The sequence below is a fragment of the Grammomys surdaster genome, unplaced genomic scaffold (genome assembly GCF_004785775.1).
Source record: "Grammomys surdaster isolate TR1022 unplaced genomic scaffold, NIH_TR_1.0 137, whole genome shotgun sequence".
Classification (NCBI taxonomy): Eukaryota; Metazoa; Chordata; class Mammalia; order Rodentia; family Muridae; genus Grammomys; species Grammomys surdaster.
Genome location: NW_021604595.1, coordinates 3,563,834 through 3,587,420, shown reverse-complemented (window position 1 = coordinate 3,587,420; position 23,587 = coordinate 3,563,834). Strand labels below are relative to the sequence as shown.

Here is a 23,587-nt window from a genome sequence, read left to right as displayed (position 1 = left end):
AAGGAAGGAAGGAAGGAAGGAAGGAAGGAAGGAAGGAAAGGGTAATGGGTAATTCTGGGCAAAGAGTTCAGTATGTGCACATCTAGTATGTATATACAACTTTCCCAGGCAGACTGTAAAGGCTAGTAGTTTTGCAAAGCTGGCGAAGGCAACTTTGTAGTTATGCTAAGAAGGTTGGGTCATAGGTAGCAACAAGGCTTGTTACTTTCACTCTAGGTTGCTAAGCAGAAAGTTACAAGCTGTAGAAAGTGCTTTGAATTGTATTTGATACATGAGAGAGGGAAGAGCCCAGGGGACCCAGTACACCCTAGGAGGCTAAAGAAGAAACAGAGCCCAGGGGACCCAGTACACCCTAGGAGGCTAAAGAAGAAACAGAGCAGAGGAAGATGCGTGAACCGGAGTGCGAAGGTGATGATGGTTTGGGGAGGGAAGGTAGAGAAGAACTCAAATTTAATCACAAATTTTCTGATCTAGATTTCTAGGGAAAGCAATAAAAACAGGGTCACCACACTAGGAGCAGCCACTAGCAAAGGAAGGAGATGCCTGCTGCTCTACTGTGTTTGAGGAGCCCGTGAGGCACCACGGAAAGAAGAGAAAGCCTGGCACAGGTGCTGTATATCATCTGCCTAGAATCATCTAAAGAGAGGAAGGAACAGAAAAAAACATGACAGGAATAAAAACCTGGAGACGTCCATTCCTTAAAGAATCTATCAAGGAGACAGTGAAAAGATGGGGGTGTGGGTCTTACAGCTGTAAGATGGATGACCTGGCCACCGATGTGAATGGTGGCCTGGGAGAGACCTTGAAAGGCTATCAGCATCCAGCATATTGGTTAATTTCCAATGAGATTAGGAGATTCTGGCTAGTATAGTCCATAGACTGTGACTTCCAGTTGTTAACATGATTAAGGAAAGAAAGGCCTAGGCATTGGTGAGGCACACCTCTGGTGTGTCCATCGGATCTTTCTCAGAGAAGATGAAGTGAGGGGGCTAACCCTGCCTGGACCTGGACAAATTTATCCAGTGGGCTGGAGTCTCAGAACTGAAATCAAAAGGGAGAGAGGAGAAACTGATCCACCTACGTGTAAGCTAGCTCTTGACAGCACAGTTTCAAACCAATCCCACCACCATACCTACCTTCCGGCCACAATGGACTGTGATCCCTTTAAACTGAGAGACAAAAGAAAGCTTTCCTCTCTTAAATTCCATTAGCCAAGTACTTTACCATGGCGGTGCTAATACAAGTAACACATCCAGAATTGCTAGTGTAACACGTCATTTGTTGCTAGTGACTTTCAGGGAGGGGCTTCAGGAAATGGGGGAGGCCGAGATTAGACACAGCTTTGTAGAACTGAGGAGTCCGATTTCCACATAATGAACTCTTCTTGATTATCTGAAAACCAATTGTCTAAATTGACAGATTACTGCTCAGAGATTCAGGGTCTGCCTGAAAGTTGTAAGGTCAATGTATATTAGTATAGATTTATTTTAACCCATGATGTATCTTCAGTCGACTGTAAGCATGTCCGTGGCAGTCAAATAGCCTCAATTTCATATACAATTAACAAAACCGTGGAGCTTTGAGTTGTGTATTTGTAACTGTCTCTAATTGTCTCATAAATACCTTTGGGTTTTGGTGTTTGTTGATAAGAAAGTATAAATATTTTAGAGTATTTGTCTCTCTCCATAAATCAAAATAGTAGTAGCTTTTAAAACTGTCTGATTTAATAGTCAAGATTATTCTGTTTACTAGAAAAATTTTTACAACCAAGAACTCAAAGTCTCTAAGTTTGAGGGGTCAGAAGTTAATCCTCATTCCTAACTTATGTAAACCATACCCTGGGAATATTTTAGTAACATGTTCAGTTAGAATTCCATTTTTGAGGAGGGCAGAGCAGCACATACCTGTAATCCCAGCTCTCAGGAGGCTGAGCCCAGAGGATTGCTACAAGCCTGAGGCCACCCTGAGCAACGGAGCCAGACCCTGTCTCAAAAGTAAATTCATTTTTATCTTATGTGCATTGCTGTCTTGCCTGCACATATGTCTGTGTGACAGTGTCAGACCTCCTGAAACTGGAGTTACAGACAGTTGAGAGCTGCCACATGGGTGCTGGGTCCTCTGGAAGAGCAGCCAGTGCTCTTGATTGCTAAGCTACCTCTCTAGCCCTAGATGATTTAATTATTTTATTTCATGTTTCTTTCATTTATAATGTTGACAGCCACAGTGTAACTGAGGATTTTTGTCATTTATTCTTTCACACACCACAAGACTATCGGAAGGTTGTGGTTTAAGGGGGTGGCCAGACAAAAGTGTTCTCCACAGGAGAAGTGAACATGCTTGTTTGTTCATTCTCTGTTGCTGTAACAAAACACTCCAAGTTCGGTCCTTTATAAATAAAACATGTTCTTTAGCTCAGAGTTTTGGAAACCAGAAGTCCAAGACCGGAAAGCTCTATCTATCTGGACTCTAATAAAAAGCCTCCCCATGTACCATCATGCCCTGCCAAAGTGCCCCATCTCCCTGCAGAAGCATCTGAAGATCTGCACCTCCTCCATGATGCTTATATTTATAAGTGATCTATTTATATCAGTAAATGATATCAGTTGGATGACACGCCTCCCATATCCCAGGTCCTGAGCCCACATCTGGCAGGCGGCAGTAAGATGAATAAGAAAGGAACTCCAGAGTTCTGGAGTTGAGCAAACCAAATCCAGATTCACCAGCAAATGTCTGTGGTGTGGTGCAAATTATCATACACCTGTTCTGGTGAAGTCTTTGTACAGAGGAGCAGGGGCTGTTCTCAGAAGAGCTCCAGAAAGGGCTGCAGGATGGTTGTCACCAAAGGGCTTGCTCTATAAGCATAAGGACTTGCACCCATGTGAAAAGCCAGCTGTGGCAGCGTGCACTTATAATGATAGCTCTGGGAAGACGGGAGCAAACAGATCCCTAGGGCTCGCTGGCCAGCCTAGCATAATTGGAAGCCCCAAGCCCCAGTGAGAGACCCTGTCTCAAAACACTAAGGTGGATGACCCCTAAGGGATAGCAGCTGAAGCGGACCTCTGGTCTCCTCAAGCACACAGACCCATGCACCTACACCCACGTGAACACGTAATATAAACACATATGCTCCACTCCATAAAACCTATAAAAAGATATTGGGGTTGAACCCTGAAGGATCTAGAAGAGTCTTCCGGTTCATAGAAGTGAAGCCTTCTAACCTAAGACATGGAGAGGCAGGGTGGAGAGCTAGAGGCCTACCTGTCTATGAGCACAGAAGTTTCTCCTCTGCCCTGAGGCTATGAGCCCATCAGAAGAGGCACCCAAGGATCCCCAGTGACTGTCCTAGCTTTAGAAATAGATGATGCCCCACCCACTTTGACCTGACCAGCTGCGGTCTGTAACTACAGGTTGCGTCCAGTGTTAATGGGCCTTGTGAGTGTATGTCCTTATCTCTATGTTAATACGGTGGTGAGAGTGGACAGCGCATTTTCACACTGTGCAGTGGCAGGTCCCCTGTCCTGCCACTGGTCACCTGCTGCCTCTCATCTTCAGATGACTTTAACTCGGGAAATTGAGTCTGATTTCAAATTAAGCAAAAAAAAAAAAAAAGTTTTCTTAAGAAAAGAGGGAAGATATGGTTGTCCCACAAACATGAAACAACACCTCATAAAATAATGCACAGAGCCAATCCCTGTCCCCTGTCTACATACCTGTCATTCAAACTAAGCGTGTTGCAACCCCTGGGGACCAGCTCCAGTGGTAGAGAACCTCCTTACCTGACATTCATGAAACCCTGTGTTCCAGCTTCAGCACTATGAAGAAGGAAAGAGAGGGGAAAGGAAGGAAGGGGAAGGAGAAGTGGGAAGGGAGAGGAAGGGGAAGAGAAGGAAACCCAAGCATCAGTTGACCTTTTTCCATGAAATTTGGAGTTGGAATTGAAGCCCGTGTTACCCTGTGTCAGCCCAGGTTACCCTGTGTCAGCCCAGGTTACCCTATATTAGCACACATTACCCTGCATTACAACACTTCAACTCTTAAGCTCAAAAGATGACACTCCTGGGTATTTTCATTTAAAGTGTTTTTCAGGTGAAAATACATATACAACATTAGTGAAATTGAGGGGAAATTTATTAATTAATGAAATTTCTCTCTAACTTCCCTTAACTTACTTGCCTTTGTCTTCATGTCTGCTGTTTCCAAAGTACTGATCTTTCAAGGCAGCACAGACATCTCTTCAGAACCCTAAAATCCAAACAAAAAACAAACAAACAAACAACCCTTGAATTCTATGACAGAGTTAGGCTCAAAGGACCCAATGTAGTCCCTGTCCAGCTGAGTCAAAGCACGGGTCACTCTTGGCATTTATACAGTCGTTGGTTCTCTGGCGTGCTCTCTTTGATGGGTATACTTGGCTATCTTTAACTCTGGGAAGCTTTCCCACGGAAATTTTATTTTTTCCTACTTTTATGAGAAATTGTATTTTTGTGTTGCCGGTGCTGGCAGTCAAGAAGAAAAGACAACTTGGAGAGTCCAGATTCGGTCTAGGTATCGACTGCAGAGCAAGGTCAGACTCTTAACAACAGGCACTTACCGAGATGATCTCCCTCAAATGCCTAGCTCACACAGGTGAATTACACTGTGCCCCACGTATCGTCTCTGCTGGGATGGCCTGGTCCACTTTTATCAAAAAACTCTACCTTGGGCAGGCCGAGCAGCAGTCATTTTTGGAAGGACTCATCTGCGCATGCGAATTAAGACGGGAAGCACAGATCTGATCTTACCAACACTGACCGTGTCTGTCTCTCTCGGGGTGCTTCCAGAGGTATTTACTCTGTCTCTGAAGTGACTTGGTTTTGTTTATTCTGTTGTATTTTTCATCAATTGCAACTCCCCTGCCCCATTTATCCATGTCACCGAAGGAGCAACATACACGATCCGCTGGCGAATAACCATCCTGAGAAAAGGAAGAGAAAACTCAGGCTGGGGTGAGACGCTGAGATCTGGGCTCAGGGTTGTGATCATCTTTATCGTTCTGTTTTGTTCCTGAGGCATGGTCTCATGTAGCCTGGGCTGGATTCAAACTCCCTTTGTAGCCAAGAATGACCTTGAACTTCTGATCTTCCAGCCTCCATCTCCCAAATGCTAGAATTACTGGCATGTGGAAATGCCAGTTTGCACGGTGCTGGCCATCAAACCAGGGATTCTTTTGGTTAAGTAGGCATGCTTCAAATCAAGCCACATCCTCACTCCACGACTTGGGTTCTTATTGACCTTCCCTTTCACATCCTGCAATAAGGCTGTTCGGAACCATGACTCTGAAAAAAAAAACTAATCCAAATGGGGCCCTATGTTATGTCATAGTTGTGTACCCATCTTTTTATAGCAACTGCATATAAGTATTATAGGACTTTGTGGAAATCAGAAATTTCCATAGTGTTCAGTATTCATTAATAAATAGAAAATAGTCTTTAAATTGCTTTTCCAAATGTTATTAATAAGCATGTCCTTAAAATATTATGTTGCACTTCTCTGTGGTATTATTAACAATTCTGTTTTCTTGGAATGGTTCCCAGAGCTTTATTTTCTTTGGCAGACGTCTCAAAATCCGAATAAGTGGTAAAAAGAACTCAGCCTGGAGTCATGAGTCCACGCTGGCTTTCCCTTGTGTCGCTAGGATGAGCATCTGTCCGTTGCTATGCAGAGACGCTTCTGTTTTATTTCATTATTTTCTTGTCTGTGTGTGTGGTATGTGGTGGGGCGTGGTATGACGTGTGGGGTGCATCCATCTGAGTGTGTAAGGATGTGCACCTGTATGCAAATATGTGGAGGCCAAAACAGGATGTCCAGTGTCCCCTCCATGACTCTCAGCCTCATTGCCTCGAGACAGGGGTCTGTCTCTCTTCCACTTATCTCTCTTTCATTTACCATCTTAGCTAGGCTAGCTAGCCTGTCTCTGCTCCCCCAGTGCTGAGGTTTTAGGTACACATAGATATAACCCATCTTTTATGTGGGTGCTGGAAATTCAAACACAGGTCCTCATGTCTTGTAGAAAAAACATGCTTACCCACTGAGCCAAATCTCACAATCACCTTTCTCCGTTATAATCGTAAATGGAACTGTGACATTAGTGTTGATGTAAAATCTGCCAGTTCTTAAGGAAGTTCTTTATGTTTGGAAACATGTTGATCTGACTGCCGTTGATCAAGGTACAGATATATGTGTGTGTGTGTGTGTGTGTGTGTATGTATATGTATATTGCCAAGCACAGTGGCACACACCTGTGATCTTAGCACTTGAGAGACAGAGGCAGAAGGGTCACTGACAGCCAGTTCCACATAGCAAGTTTCATGGCCAGCCAGCCACACAACAAGAATGTGTCTCAGGAGGAGTGAGCTTCCAGGAATGGTGGTGTACATCTATGAACCCAGCACCAGAGAGCCACAAGCAGGGAGATTTGACATTTAAGGTGTACAGTGAATTTCAGGCCAGCCTAGACTACATCAGTCCCTGTCTCAAACAAACAAACAAACAAAAAAAACCCTAAATCATTAATTTGAGGTTGAAAGACTATTTACAGGCTGGGGTGGTAGAGTGCCTGCCCAGCATGCTCGAAGCCTGTGTTCAATCCCCAGTGGCAATCCCAGCACTTGGGGACTAGGAACAGGAGGATCAAAATCTAGTCATCCTTGGGATGGGAAAGAGAAGATAGAAGAGAGAGAAATAGAGGAGAGAGAGAGAAGACAGAAGAGAGAGAAGAGAAAGAGAAGAGAGAGAAAGAGGAGAGAAGAAAGGACGAAAGAGAGAGGAGAGACTTTTGTTCTTTCTTTAGCCACTGTCTCCTATTATGGAAATGAGGTTTATTGCTCTTAAGTTTCATGTGTTATATCATACCAGGCTGTTTGGGATTCTTTGTCTTCAGAAAAGGTAATCGACAGTGTTTTATATAACATGTTAGCTGTAAAACATCATGAGTTCCTATGATGTCAAAACTGTGAGTGACAGGGCCTGGGAACATTTGGCCATCTGAGGGTATGACCAGGCACACTTGAGCTAGCACTGTTACCTGGAGATTGTTAGTGGTGGGCTTTGTTAGTGATTAACAAGCCAAGATGGTTCAACAAAGGACAACCAGAGAAATCCTGCCCAGAAACAAAGGAACCAAATGTGTGTGTCCCTGAAGGAGGGAGAAACAGGACCCATAAATACTGCGAGTGTCAGCTGCTCCATTCCTGTGGCCTTATCTACCATCTCCACAAATACTTTAAGGACAGGTGGCTCAAAATATTACTGTCGCTAAGCTAGTTTTATAGAAGAGAGGTCTCAGCAAAGGCCCTGTTGTAAGCAACATGATCCACCTGTTCCAAGAAAGGATCACATGATAATTTTATGTTCTTGGTCCCTGCTTTTTAAATGATGGTAAAAATATCAACCAAGATACTGGTTGCCTGACCTATTCTCAAAACTGGAGGTCAATGCTGTCTGTATATCTTTCTTCTTTGCTTAACTCCCCTCAGTCTCCTCTTCTTGGGATTAGGGAACTTGCAGAGCCCCCAGTGGTGTGCTCTAAATCACTGCAGTCCGAGGTCGGCCTCCGTGGACCGGCACAGACTAGTCCTACTGGCCCTTTTTTCTACAAACTCAAAAACCTAGATAACTGAAATCATTTTTATGGCGTACTTAGAAGTGAGTTTAGACTGTATCTGAATGAACTGGTTATTTAAGAAGTAGCGTTAGGAAGAAGAAACATGCAGTTAATTATATAGAATGACCACAATTGAGCAAGATTGTACTTGACATCCTCATAACCTCCCTCTCTACCAAAAATCTAAATTCTAAGAGGCTGGCATGGTTGCTCATACCTTTAATCACAGCACCTGGGAGGCTGAGGCAGGGGAATCACTGGGAGTATTGAGGCCAGCCTGGGCTGCATAGTAAATCCAAGACCCTGTCTCGAAAACACCAAAAAATAAAATCTGACTTCTGAAGAAATGAGTCGTAACTGCTCTGGGAAGCGGCCATGAATGAAATCAAGCCAGCGGGCACACCGCTGACGCACAGCTAGGGCATGTGTGATATAGGCCGTGGCGTATATAACGTAGTGTACAGAACTGTAGATTACTCCAAACTTGCAAATGCCCATGTGCCGCTTAGAATGTCTCTTGGCTTTCTGCCTACAGTTCACGGCTTTAAAAATGGAAGAGACAGCTGTTTCCAGGACAGTGACATTAATTTACAGAGATTTGTAGAACATTAACTTTCTTTTAAAAGTCTTTCTGCCAGAAAAAAAAAGTCCATAATCAAACATCTGCTCTCAGAATTAATCTTAATAGGCCTTAAAAGCCTCATTTGGGATTTTTGTGCCGTGTTCTTGCAACGTAAGTGAACTTTTGCACCGGGAACTCAGCCATTGGAAAGCATAAATGTTCTGTTTCTCTTTTTAATTTTTTAAGTGGTGAGCCATTGTTACATGACTTTTATAAACGCTCCTCTTTACTTGTGGCCAGCCTGAAGACTCTAAGACATTTCAGAGACTCATCTCCCCAGCCTAGGGAATGTCTAAGTGTTTGTCTGGCCGGATGGGTCACTGCTGCTTTGGTAAGGTTAAGTCGGCCTCCCTCAGAGCTCCTGCTTTGAGATTGCTGCCTTCAGCTCTCAGCTCTCTGGGCTAGGTGACCTCATCCCAGTCACATGACCTCACCTCTCTGGGTTCTGAATGCTAAGATGTCTGATTCTACCCTGTGGCTATAAAATTGAAAGTAATTGTTCAAGTCACACGTATTATAAAAGAATTTATTAAGAAAAGCTTTCTTTGTGCTAGGGCAGTAATTTGGCTGGTAAATCTGAGCTCCAGTCCCCAGGGCCCATGGTTTTGTTTTGTTTTGTTTTGTTTTGTTTTGTTTTGTTTTGTTTTGTTTTGCTTTGTTTTGTTTTTTAAAAGCCATAAAACAGGTAGGATTGGCAATCCATCTCAGTGAGTCAAGGCACCTGGCACCCACCACCACCCACCCAGATGACCTGAGTTTGATTTCTGTGACCCACTCTGTGGAAGAAAAGAACTGACTCCTGAAAGTTGTCCTTTGGCCTAAACAAGGCTCCTGAAGAACAGAGCCTGTATCTATGCATTCACAGGCACAGGGAAGAGGGATTGCAGAGGAAGCGAGGGTCGAAGGAAGAAGAATGTTTGAAAAAGACCCAAAGCTTGCAAGTAGGCCATACCTCTAAACATCCTGCTTCATACAGGTCTAATCCCAAAGCCTCCAATCAAAGGCATGAGGGAGGTCCTCAGACCAATCTGGCATTTTCCCAAAACCTTGATAGAACCCAGCGGGGAAGGACCCCTCTTTGGTGCCAACGCCCCAGGTTCCCAGGCAGGACTTACATCTTTAGAGTCTCTGCACAGACCCAACTCAAATTCTGAAGAATGCAAAATCCCCCAGTCTATCAGCTACCTCTCCTGTTATGTCTACCTTTCAAAGGTAGCCAGTCTCTAGTCCCAAGGACACCGAGACCCCCCCCCTCCCAGAACAACTTGAGCACTCTGTCAGGAACCAGGGTCTGGGTACAAGTGAGTTGTTCCTATAGTCGGTGAGTACAGAAATAACTAACTGAGCAAGAGGCCAGATTCTACAACAGAGTACCAAAGCATGGCAAAGCCAATGTGAAGGCTGAGTTGATGCCGAGGGCGCCCGTACCAAAGCCAAGAGGCCTAACCTCCCCACCACACGAAGACCACCCCAGATATCCATACAAAGACAACCAGGTGCATGTGTGAGAGGCCAGTGAGGAGCGGCAGAGATTAAAACTAAACCAAGCCAGGCGTAATGATACACACTGATGATCCTTGTACAGGGAGGACTGAGATAGTAGTAGGCACATGGGGCCAGCCTGAGCTACATTAGCAAGACCATGACTCAAAAAGCAAAACAAAAAAAGTCAAGGACATTATGTTTCTCCCAGTGCTTTGATCACATGTGGAGATCCAGGCAAACTGCTATTTAACAAGGTAATCCATCTAGTTTTTCACTTGACCCGTGATCTTACTTAATATAATATTTGTGTTAATTCTTTGAGAATTTTATACATGCTTACAAAGTATTTTAATCAGAATTACGCCCCCATCCCCAACTCCTCTTCCTAACCCCCTTCCAGATTCACCCTCTTCCTCCCCACACCCCAGCTTCCTGTGCACCAGTGACTTTAAACAAACAAAACCTAGATCAGGTAAGATGGCTCAGATCAATGCCAAGCCTGATTACCTGGGCTCCATTCCCAGGAAAGAAGGAAAGAGATTACATCTGTAAGTTGTCCTCTGACCTCTGCACATTCATTATGGCAGGCATGACCATATGCATAAATAAATAATCGTATTTTTGTTGTTGTTGTTGTTGTTGTTGTTGTTGTTGTTAATGTAGCTGGGTATGCAATCCCAGACCCTGGAAGGTAGAGGCAGATAGGTCAAGAGTTCAAGGTCATCCTTGGCTACCTTGTGAGTTCCAGGCTGACATGGGCTACATGAGATGCTGTCTCTGAAAAAATAAAAATCTGAATATAGATAAAGGATTTCTGTAAAGAAGGCTTTAAAATCAACAAATATGCGCAAGAACTGTGCCTCTGGCATTAGCTGCAGGCTTACTGCTAAATGCAAAGAGCCTTTCTGGGTTCTCTGCTTTCTTTTCTCTCAGAGGGATTTCCATACAGCCCAAGTGACATTGTCCTATTTAAGATCCACTACGGCTCACAGGACAGGACGATTTTTCCCACGGTTACTCATACACTGTAAGCCCTGAGATAAGTAGGGGAGCAAATACACACACACACACACACACACACACAGACACACAAGTATGCAGCCCACCTTGCTTGTATTCTCCAGTTAGTATTTCTGCCACACAGCCTGGGCTTGGGAAATTTTAACAGATCCATAGGTATTTCAAGTGTTCCGATAAATCTAGAGCTGAATCCTAACTGAGTACTCAGTAAGTAATCAACAAAACATTTGGCACCTGAAAGTCCTTTTTCAACCCAACCCCGGCTCCCACCCCCAACCCAGGGCCTGCTTTCCTCTCTCCTTCACTGGGTTTCGGTGGGATCAGTCTTGCTGGCTGCTGCCCTCTGGGTGCCACGTCACAGGAGGTCTGTAACAGGTACAGAAAAAAAAAAAAAGACAAGAAAGATTAGTTCCTCCCCTCCGTGCTTCAGGGGCAGCCCAAAGAGATTCAGTTCAGGGAAGGGAAGGCCTAATCAGTTGGTTTCAAGTCTGCTGTTCAGCAAAGCCTCTGAATGCTAATTGCAAAGTAACCTTGGAAACCAGAGCCTGGTACCCAGCGAATGTTGTGCAAATGTAGCTGGACCTCAGAAGGGCACGTCCAGGGCAGCATTTCACAGGCTCCAGGCACTCTTGATTTGGGAGATTTTTTTTTCCACATTTATCTCTGCAAAACCTCTCTGTCGGTTGTCACCAACTGAATATGTCAAAGTCCTCAGAAGATGGGATATGGTTTCTCCATTGCTGCATCATCTCCCAGCACTTAAAGATTCTGAGAACGAAGGAACCCACGTTCCTAAAATGTGGAAGCAAGGGTCAGCTCCCTTTCTCACAAAACAGGATGTCTGGGAAGCTGAAGTGTCTCAGGTGCTGGGGGAGGGGACTGCCCCTCCACTGGCTGCATGGATAATGGCAGGGTTCTGAGAAAGCTATTCCGAGGCTCTCTGTGTCTAACACTGAGGCCTGGAATACAGCCTGATGTCCAAAGCTTATACTGTGTGTCCTTTATGAGTCTGAGCAAATGCCTCAAATTTCACCCCAGTAAGATGACAGAAATCACTTAGGATCCCGGGAAGAAAAAAAAAATTGGTTTGTCTCAAGAACTATGGAACCATTTTCTGCTTGACCCCAGAATCCTGAGGGAGTCGGGCTGCTCCTCCTTAGGAAAAAAAAATGTGGTAAACTGTAGCTTACTGGGAGAGGAGACTTCTGCCCCCTCGCAGAGGCTCAGAGATACACATTCTGAATGAGAGAAGAGTCTTTTCTATTCACAGCGATTCCGTGCTGAATAGAGATTATGTAAGTGCTTGAAAATGGCTGTTTTAAAAGACAACTGCAGATGAAAACTTCCTGACTTTGACATCCCATAATACCGAGTTGTTTATGAAAATAAGATTATGCTGTGCTCATTATATAAGGTTTCAATTCTTGTATTTGGTACTGAAAACACACAAACTACTCTGTCTCCCCTAGTTTCTTAGTGTCCTATTACATCGTAATTTTGAGACAGGGTCTCACTATGCCGTCCAAACTTAACCTCTATATGAAAAGTCCAGGGTTGTCTGAAACTAATCATTCCCCTGCCTCAGACTCTCAATAGTGAAATGCCTGAAATGCCCCACTCCCCCACCTCTGCCTTTTTAAAATTTAATTGGCTTCTAATTCCTTTTCATAGGTATATAGCTATATGACAGTGTTTACAAAGATTAATATGAGGAAGAGAGGTCTCAGTGCTTAAGAGCACTCGCTACTCTCCCAGAGGACCTGAGTTCGATTCCTATCACCCATGACAAGCAGTTCACAATTGACTACAAATCCAGATTCAAGGACACTTACATTACACACACCTATTACTGCACACACCAAACAAATACCCATACATTCACACAAATAAAAATAAAAGGTAAAACTATGTTAAATAGGGTGGTTTGAATGAGAATGGCCTCCATAGGCTCTTATGTCTAAGTGTGGGGGTCCCACTGGATAAACAGATTAAGAAGGAGGAGGAGATGTGGCCTTTTAGAGGAGGCGTGTCACTAGGGGTGAGCTTTGGGGATTTGAAAGCCCTCAGCAGGTCCAGTCTCACCCTCTCTCTCTGTCCACTCCCTGGATATCTGGATGTAAGTTCTCAGCTACTGCTCCAGCACTGTGCCTGCCTGCCTGCTGCCATGCCATGCCCTGCCATCATGGAAATAGACTAACCTGTAGCAGGATACTTATTCTGCTACATTGTATTCACAGTGGAGCTCAGTGATTAGGCAGTAGAAGAGGAGGTAGAGCTGGGAGAAGAGAGGAAGGGGAGGGGAGAAAGAGAGGAAGGGGAGGGGAGAAAGAGAGGAAGGGGAGGAGAAGAAGGAGGCTATCAGCCATGGAGAACCATGGATAGGTTGAAAGCTATCCTGGGTAGTAACTTCTATCAAAAGGTTAGATATTGGGTACCAACTCTAACTGTGTGGACATCTTGTTGATTGAGCATTTCTAAATATATAAATCCTTTAGATAATCGTTAAGCTTCAAGAGTCTCATTTCTACCGGGTACTGCCAGGATGGCAGATATTGTCTGGGGTTCAGCCAAGCTTTGTGGATTTGGATGTAGCATGGTGGATTAGAAGAGCCATCCCTATCGCTGGCATCTCGTGAGTGTCAGGGCCTATGTATCTAGTTAGCCAGAGCCCTGGTCAGAGGCAAGGAGGAGCAGGAACATGGTTGCTGTCTGGGAACAAGCTGGACTGGGCGCCATTTTCTAAGTAGTTCCCCCTACACTAACCCTCTGAAACTGTGAGCCAGCCCCCAATTAAATTCTTTCATTTATAAGTTGCCCTGGTCATGGTGTCTCTTCACAGAAATCGAACAGTAACCAAGGCATTAAAAATAGTGTAATAGTATACACATCTTAAGTTTGTTGTGTATTTAAGTTCAATTAGTTTTAAGCCCTCTGAAAATATCATCTATGGGATCTATTTCTCATCGTTATGACCAAATACCTGACAAGAAGCAACTTCAGGGAGGAAGGGTTTATTTCGGCTCAGAGGTTGAAGGCACAGGCCATGACTGTGGAGAAGGCTTGGCAGCAGGCGTGTGAAGCAGCTGGCCACATTGTGTTGAGAGACAGAAAGATGAATGCTGGTGCTCAACTCCTTTTTATTCAGTCCAGTCCCCGCCCCCAAGTTGGTGTTCCTCAGTGGAATCTTGCTGGAAGTATCCCGGAGGACAGAGTCAGCGGTGCGTCTCCACCATGATTCTACGTCAACGTCACGTCGATAAAGATGAACAGGCTCATTGACAGGAACCCCCCTCTGGTGGCCCCTGGACACAGACAGTGAGAATTACGCTGGCCTTGACTCAGGAAGGGTCTCATTTCTATCGGCCCATCAGCCTTGATATTCACAGAACAATCAGGGTTCCAGGTCCCCTCTTACCTCTGGGTCTGACAGTGCCCAGGTCATAAATGACTTTTGTTTTGGGAGGCCCAGTTTGAGGCAAGCAAATTTGGGAAACAAGCTCCAGAGAATTTCAGTCTCTTTACTTACTCGGAAGTGCTCAAAAACCTCTCTCTCTCTCTCTCTCTCTCTCTCTCTCTCTCTCTCTCTCTCTCTTTCCCCCCACCCCCTTAGCAGTTTTGGTTTGCCATGTCCAGAAAAAAAGTTAATTTTCCTATCCATTAACAACTTTTTCTCATGGTTTCTAATTAGTCAAGACCAGGTTTCATTCTTATCCAGAGCCTTGGACTTTGCAGTGAGATTTCTAAACATGCAGGGCCCGTCCAACAGACTGCATGTTTCCAAGAAGATCACCCCCTGATCCAGGGCCTTCAAACAGACTCATGAGTCATGGTCGTGCCTCTGGGATGCTATTGGAAAGTCTTGAACCCATAACAATCCCAGCCAGAGCTCCGGTCTCAGCAAAGCTCCCATCTTCTGTCTCCCACAGGGTCCTGTAGCATCCACAGCATCGGCACTTTCTATCCTCTCCTCTGGGCCTGCTCTCCCCCCACCACCTCCACCACCGCCTCCTCCTGGGCCACCCCCACCTTTTGAGGGTGAGGGTAAAAAGGAGGAGCCCTCCCCTTCTCGGTCAGCTCTATTTGCCCAGCTTAATCAGGGAGAAGCCATCACAAAAGGTAAGAAAACAAACCCTGGAAGCCTACTCCCTTTCCCTTTGGCTCTAGGCATATGGATTCTCCATACCTCAAGGAAAGGTGCATCATTCTACCGCCATCCTTAAGATACAGGGAGAAAGAGCTGCCTCTGGAAGGTGGGAGCATGGGTACTTTCCAGCTCTAGGAACAAAGGCTCCATTGGGCTGCAATATAGACCAGTGAGAACTCAGACTCTGGGTTCTCAGTTGACCAATGAGTGGGGCCTCCTCAGCCCCAGGGCTCCCCATCAATCTCCAAAACTAAGTCATCAAGATCAAATGAAATAAAGATGGCGAAATGGAGCCTTGATGTATCCCTACCAAGGCTCTTGGAAGCACTATCATTGAATTATCTTTGTCTTCATATGGCAAGTAGTTGATTATTTTAATGCAAATATTTAACATTTATCAGGATCAAAAGTACACTCATGCTAGACAAGATAGTCATGTGGCCAAAAAGGTACATTGTAGGTGTTTTTGTTTTGCACATTGAATAGGATTGAAGGTGTAGAGGTTGCTCTACATGGGGCTGGAAGCTAAAAACTCAAACCTTCACATTTATTCCTGGCTCAGGCCTGCACTGCTCATCCCTCTGAAACTCACAGAGTAAAGGAATAGACTTCTAACTCTAAAGCTGATTTCAAATTCTGAAAAGTACTTTCTGGGGGTAGCATAGCATTTTAAACCATTTAGCTATAAGTAAACCAGACAGTCTTAAGGGGGTTAAGATGGCTTAAGGAATTGTAGGGCTTTTTGCTTACTTTTTGCACAGTAGGACATAGTTCATCAATCGGGAAAGCAGCACAGTCCTGCTTGCTCCTGTCATAGTAGGTCAAGAAGCAGGGGGCATGAATACTGGTACCCAGTTCATGCTCACCCTTTAATTCAGGCTGAGGTCCCAGCCCATTGCATGGATCATCTGTATTCGGGGTGAGCCTTCTCTACCCACTGCCACATCTCTGCAGATTCTCTCACAGACATGCCTGGAGTTGTGTCTCCTAGTCGATTCCAAATCCAGCTGAGTTGACCCTTCATCTCCTTACTTCTTGGTAAAACAGGAAGCAGACAGGAAGTCTGGACAGGCTATGAGATTTCAGGACATGCAATCAGTGACCTACTTCTTCCAGCAACGATTGACCTCAAATTTTTGATCAAATCTAAAGGTTCTACAACAGCTCCCCACCCACCGCCCCCACAGAGTGTCTTGATCTAGAGACCAAGTTTTCCATGGGCCTTGAGGGACATTTACATGCAAAAAAACAATGCTCTACACACACACACACACACACACACACACACACACACACACGGCATTTCTTTCAATCTCATACTTTACCAACAGTTGTTATGTACTTTACATAGTGGGCATTTCCCTTTTCATAAGATGGGATGATCCTACATTGTGCCACCTTCTATTTTAGTTGCTTTTCTGTTGCTGTGACAACAGTGACTTCAAGGGAGAAGGGTGTACAATCCCAGATTATAGTCTGTCGTGGGGAAGTCAAGGCAGGCACTTGAAGCAACTAGTCACATCAGAGTCAAGAGCAGAGAGAAAGTGAACACATGCATGCTTAGTATTCAGCTAGCTTTCTCTACTCTTATATACTCCAAGGTCCACAACCAGGGAATGGTGCTGACCATTTTCAAGCTGTTCTTGTTGGATGATAAAGATCCAAACCCACGGGACACGCTCCCCCAGAGATACTCACAGACAGGACTCACTGCAATTTTCATGAGGTTTATTGAAGAATTGATAGTGGCTGGTGCACCAGGGCCCCTCTGCTTGCAGGCAAGAGGGAACCCCAAATTGGGATGAAGGGTGGCTTATATACTGAGTTCACAAAGACAGTTAATTGCTTATTGGACAATATTAAAAAAGATTTCAAACATTTGTTCTCAAGCCTAGTTTCCGTACCCAGGCTCAGTTCCTAAGTAACTCAAATTTGCATCTTATTTTTTACAACAAACAGAGTCAGCTTAAGTAGCTTCTGTTTACCCAGGTTTTACTGTGCTAAGAGCTCATAAACTCTTATCTTGGGTCTTTCTTCCTCTGGAATGTTTGCTCGAGCCTCCGGGATGTACTCTTCCCGGGATGTGCCTCGGGGGCCGTTAATATTTGAGTTTAAAACCGAAATCGGAGCTTTTTATTAATTTTAAGTTTCTACATTCTCATACCAATCAAGACAATCTCCCACAGACAATCAAGACAATCATACCAATCAAGACAATCTCCCACAGGCCAACCTGACCGAGACACTTTCTTATTGAGATTCTCTTCCTAGGTGATCCTAGCTTAGGATAAGTTGACAAAACTGTCCTGCCTTTCTAGGGCTCCGCCATGTCACAGACGACAAGAAGACATACAAGAATCCCAGCCTGAGGGCTCAAGGGCAAGTTCGATCTCCAACCAAAACCCACACGCCAAGCCCCACGTCTCCAAAATCGAATTCTCCTCAGAAACATGCTCCAGTGTTGGAGCTGGAAGGGAAGAAATGGAGAGTGGTGAGTGAAATCCTGTAACATTTACTCCGATTCTCTCGACTAAAACCAACTTCTAAACACCTCAAAGCACTTCAGAAAGACATGGGAGTTTCCAAGTGAAATAGTAAGATGCAAAAAAACAATGATGCCAAAATGAGAAACTGGGTACTTCTGCAGACTTATATATATATATTGGTAACTCCTATGGATTCTTCTACTTTCTAGAACTATTCTTTGGTTTGGTTTGGCTTGGCTTGGCTTGGCTTGGCTTGGCTTGGTTTAGTTTGGTTTTTTTGAGACAGTGTTTCTCTGTGTAGCCCTGAATGTCCTTGAACTTGCTCTGTAGATTAGGCTGTCCTCAAACTCAGAGATCTGCCTGACTCTGCCCCCCTAGTGCTGGGATTAAAGGTGTGTGCTACCACCGCCTTGTTTAAAACTATTTTTTAAACTGTGGTAAAAATGCACATAACAGTCACCAGTAACCATGGTTGCAGTAAATATTTAATCTCAAATTGGGGTTTCTACCCTGCCTTAATCATTCAGTTCCCAGATAAAAGACATACAACCTTTATGTTTTTAATAAGCCTTAATCACCATGGGAGCTGGGCAGATGTCTACCCTCTATGCTGTCATGTCTACTTCCCTACAGAAGACCCAGAGTTATAACTTGCTATGCTCCATATGGGCTGCTCCCAACCTCAGCTGGCCAGCCCTCACGACCATGTTCTCATAACTCACCTACCCACAACAACTTCTCTCTTTACCGTCTTCTCTCTCCCCCTCATGATCTCCTGCCTCAGAAAGCCCTGGAACCAAAAAACCCTGCCTATCCCCTGTCTAACGATAGGCAGTAGGCAATTTTATTCACCAATGAGAGATAACTTGGGGCAAGGTTACATAGCATCACTTGGGTCTATAAATGGGTTTTCTCATCCCTGGGGCAACCAGGCCTTGGGGGCCAGTATTTAGCATTACAATACATAGCAAAAGACTAAATCTCTACAAAGCATCTTTAAATGCACATCCCTGTGATGTTGGGTGTGTTTACACTGTTGGGTTTCCATCCCTGGCATTCACTGCTGGACACTCTATCTTGCAGAACTCAGCCTGTTAGACAATGACTCCTTTGCCTCTAGCCCTCCAGCCCCTAGCCACTGCGGTGTGCTTCCTTTCTGTGAACATGACTACTGATTTCCAAGCTTTTAAGCAGGTGGGGAAGAAGCCAACAACCAGTACTCCTGGAACTCTGCCTTGTGGTGATGGGCTGATAGTTCCATTCATAACCTGAAGCTACCGCTGCCACCCACCATTCTCGGGGTTAATTACATAAGTGTGCCAGGAATGCTTTGAATATGGATGATAGCTGGAGTCCCCTACTGAATCAGAGAGCTCTCTTAAAGACTAAGGAGCAAAGTTTCTGGAAAGGTTGCCAAGGCCTGAAAAGACACTGGAGCTTGAACCATTGCTCAGACCCCAGCAGCTCCATCTCCTCATGACCACAGCAGGGTCTGATGCAGCATCAAATGGACTGCCAGCATCTGCATAGCAACCAAGTGTGCATAGCAACCACATCCCTGCTCCAGCCCTGCTTTCTAGCAGGGCTGTTAACATCTGACACGCTAACTGATGCCCACTCCCAAGCAGTGGTTCACTCACTCCCATGATTACAATCGACAGCTAAGACCTGGAGGTTTCTCCATAAGGAGAATGTTCCAGAAGACAGCATGCTGAAAGGCGACAATTCTGTTGAAGCCTCTAGCAAGGTCAGCAGTCAGTGGGGTTGGCCCATCCTTCTGTTCATGTTTAATGTCCATGTCTGTTTTACCTTTAGGAATACCAAGAGGACAGGAATGACCTTGTCATCTCAGAGACTGAGCTGAAACAAGTGGCTTACATTTTCAAATGTGACAAATCCACTCTTCAGATAAAGGGAAAAGTAAACTCCATCACTGTTGGTAGGCAAAACTAAGGCTGTGTGATTGTTACACTGAGCTGGGTTGCAGAAACCAGCCACGTGCATTTACTAGAGCTTTGTTTTTTTTCTCTTTTAGATAACTGCAAGAAGTTTGGCCTGGTGTTTGATCATGTGGTGGGCATCGTGGAAGTGATCAACTCCAAGGACATTCAGATCCAGGTGAGTAGCCTCTGGGGCCATGGTCTGCCCTGGCCATGGCTCTACACGAACTGCTCATCTTCCTGCAGGGAAACATCACATTTCTGATCTTTCTAAACACAACTTCATCCCCTCTCTGGAGAAGCCCGGTCTTTATTCTCAAGTCAATGTTAATCAGTCTTGGTTATTTTCCCCCATTTTGTACTGCAAACACTGTCTTACCCTCTTGATCTCCTGGACAGCTAGAGAGCTGAGGACAAAGCTCAGTGGCCCAGGGCAGGCAGTCATAAGACTCTGGGTTCTGTCCAGGACTACAAAAGAAAGCAAAGCCAGCTATGCAGTGCACAGTTCTAAAGACCTATGTGTCACCTGAACACTGTAGGCACCCGGTAAGTGTTGCTGAGCACACAAGTAGGTGAATCTGCCACTATAGGAATAAAGACTCTTGAGAGACTATCCTAGGAAAATAACATCCCCCATGCTAAAGAGAATCCCCCCCAGAAGAAAAATGACCATGAGGGAGAAGGGGGGTGGTATACAGAATCAACAAGATAATCAGAAAGAAGAAAAAAAAAAGCCAGGGAGTAAGTAGGATCAGAATTGAATTTTCAGAAACAAGAGAATGTCTGTATCCTTCAGTAATTTTGATTTTGTCAAATAGACTTTTTACAACATACAAAGATCCAAAGGACTTCTGACTCTGAGCCAAGTCCAACCCCTCTCATTGGTTCTGCTATTTGCCTAGTGTTAATTACCCTTTACAATCTGGTGTTTCCTCGTGGTGATTGACAAAATTAGATGTCAGTTATGTAAATCTTTCTCTTCTCTGGGTTTCTCTCCATTCACACTTTTAATTAGAACTCACTTAATTGTATATATTACATTTGTCTATTTACCTTGTCATTTTAAGACGCTGGTTCTGTTTATCCCCACTGTGTGGAAACAGCGCTGATTGGGGATCCTGGATCCTGGGTAAGAATGCCAGCTCTACACATACGTATCTGATAATCCCAGGAAAGGGGATGTTATGCTGAAACCAAACTAAGAATATCTCTTGAAATCCTACTGCAAGTGGCACATTTCATTTAGAAGAATTGCTGTTGACACCAAAGCAAGAGCTTTCCTCCGGTCCTTATTTCTATTCAATAATGCATTACAGGTTCTAACTCCTGCAATAAGATAAGAAAAATAACCAAAATAAATAAAATTGAAAAGGAAGAGATAAAGATGTCTTTATATGACAGCAAAATGATTATTTTATATAAAGGCCAAGAGAGAGCAATAAACTATACGGCAAGACAGGTAGGTATACTGTCAACAGAAAAAAATTCATCATCTCTTGGCACCATGAATATGTGTTAGGAAGTGTAATTCAAAATAAGATTCAGAATAGCAACCAAACTGAAGGGGACCAAGTAATAAATCTTCAAAACAACTGAAAGAGATTTATAAAGAACACAGAATGGTTGTGAGCTAAGTGAGCAAAACCAACACAAGCATCATTTCTGTCTCTTTAGTCTGTAAGTCCAGCAAAGCTCAAATAGTTCAGCAATTTTTTTTTATTAAAGAAGAAAAAAAAAAAACCTTGAAATTCATTTGGAAGCTAAGAGTCCAAGAAAAATAAAGCCAGGAAGGAGCCTCGGTGCTTACAAGTGCTGCTGCTCTTGCAGGGGATTTGAATTTGGCTTCTCCCAAACACCAAACTAAGCTGCCCCCCAACTGCCTGTAACTCCAGCTCCCGAGCGAGCACCTGGCATGCTCTTATGAACTCCACGTGGCCTGTACTCACAAGCGCTAACTCACACCCAGACACACGTGACACACAGAACTCAAAAATAAAGTCTTTGAAAGACTAGATAAAGTCATTTGAAAGCAGATGAACAAGGCGAATTGGGTCATTTTAAGGTGGCACATGGTGGGAGATATTTAAAAAAAAGAAAAAAGGCAAAAGGAAAACAAAAAAAGCATACTAGCAAGCCATGACGTAGAGGGGTATATACACTGAAATGGATTTTAGAACAGTTGATCATTTATGTGGGAAAGCAACAGTGAGGAGCTGGAGAGATGGCTCGGGAGCTAAGTGCACTGGCTGCTCTTGCATAGGACCCAGGTACGGTTCTCAGCATTCAGGTTGTATCTCCCAACCATCTGTAACTCCAGTCTCAGGTTCTGCCACCCTCTTCTGGCCACCACAAGTACTGCACACACATGGTACACAGACACGCACGCAAGCAAAACACTCATACACACACAAAAAAAAATTTTTTTTAAAGGAAAAAATTAAGAATAAAACAACCACTGAATCTACACTTCATGCCATACTTAAAAGTAAGGTTCCAATTAAATATATTCAAACATTTAGAACAACATACAGAAAGGGGGAAAAAAAAACTTCATGCTTTTGTGATTCATGTGATTCAAAACCACAAACCATAAAGAAAACAAGTGGTTACTCTAATGCCATTAAAGTTATAGTTCTAGGCTGCAGATTGAGTTCAGTGGCGTTTACATAGCATGGGTGAGGTCCTAGGTATTATAATCCCCAGTACTGTGTATGCGAGGGTGCACACGAGAGTGTGTATGCACACACACACCACAATTTTCATAATATATATTCAACAGAAGATATGATATGCAAATCTGAAAGACCAGATATGGATTAAGGAAAGATATTTACAATGTAGATAATGAGAAAGATTTGCATCCAGAACATGTAAAGACGCAAATACAGTCCAGAAACTGAGACTCACGCTCTAATAGAGAAGCCAGCAGAGAGTATTAACCATTCAGAGACATAAGAAGTGAACTGGCTGCCACATACATATGGAGATATGCTAGCATGACAGAAAGAGGAGTATAAACGAATACCACAGTCATGGATTCTTGTCCTCGCTCATCTCTTTTGCATTTAGAATGTCCTTGTTCTGTACAGAGTCACGTCCGTGGAATCTGATGTGTAAAGGATCTGTAAGTGCAGGGGGTGCGTGCTAATGTCTGGTGTACAACCTGTCATGGAAGTGCGACACTGGGTTTCCCTGCCATGCCCAAGCGTGAACTTGGTACACCCACTGCAGGACAGATTGGCACCAAGTGTGAATGCCACATCCATAGCCCGTGGCTGAATCATTATGTGCTTCTGTGCCTGTGGTAAAGCTCCAGTCACAGATAAGGAAACACGGAGAGCATGTATTGTAGTGGCATGGCAGTAGCAAGAGAGAGCAAAAAAATTTAAGTGTCCACCAAGTGGCAAATGAATAAACAACTCTTTCCAGTTGAACACTATTTAACAGTTAAAATAAACAAGCTATTGTTACCAGCATAAAAAAAAATAGGTGAATTTTAAAAGCAGGTAATTTTTTAAAGGGGGGCATTGAGCTGAAAGGTTAAGTTACAGGGTGGTGCTATGTGATAGGTCCATTTATTAAAAAACTATAGAGTGTGCAAACCAATTCACACACACTTATGACATGTCAAGGTGTTCTCTTGGGCACTTCACCCAATAGACAGATCATAAGCAAAAAATAAACAGCAAACAAACAAATTTTAAAAACAACAACAAACAACAAAAGCCAAGAGAGTAGTTACATACAGGGAGGAGGAAAGAAGGAGGAAGTGAGGGAAAGTGGGGTGGAAGATGACAGTATCCAGGGGGCGGTGATAGTGTGAGATCTTAGTTCTTGAGAGTCGGGGGAAACAGTGGTTGAGTGTGTGCTGCACACTTAATAATCCCAGCCCTGGGGAGGACTCACTGCAGTTAGAGGCCAGCTTGATCTGTACAGCAAGTTCCAGGCTAGCCAGGGCTGCAAAGTGAAACCAAGTCTCAAAAACAAACAAATAAACACAGTAAAGCTGAGTGTAACAGTGTACACCTGTAACCAAAACACTCCGGAGGTAGAGACAGGAAAAGGGTCAGCCATTCAAAACCATCTTTGGTCCCAAAGTGAGTTCAAGGACAACCTAGGCTACATGAGACCCTGTCGGAAGGAAGGGAGGAGGAAGAAAGATGGAGGAAGTGAGGGAAAGTGGGGTGGAAGATGACAGTATCCAGGGGGCGGTGATAGTGTGAGATCTTAGTTCTTGAGAGTCGGGGG

At 44.2% G+C, this 23,587-nt stretch overlaps 1 protein-coding gene across 2 annotated transcripts in view; it reads left to right on the top strand.

Annotated features, from left to right (window-relative positions):
* The window catches only part of Cap2 (cyclase associated actin cytoskeleton regulatory protein 2), a 148,407-nt gene that overhangs the window by 118,355 nt on the left and 6,465 nt on the right, over positions 1–23,587 (top strand). Inside the window, exons 8-11 of one of the 2 annotated variants that reach the window (XM_028763265.1) lie at positions 14,696–14,885; positions 17,232–17,404; positions 19,215–19,338; positions 19,411–19,517. In XM_028763265.1, the coding sequence (XP_028619098.1) occupies positions 14,696–14,885; positions 17,232–17,404; positions 19,215–19,338; positions 19,411–19,517 (594 nt within the window). The remainder of the gene's footprint in view (positions 1–14,695; positions 14,886–17,231; positions 17,405–19,214; positions 19,339–19,410; positions 19,518–23,587) is intronic. The other variant, XM_028763266.1, reaches the window with a different exon arrangement.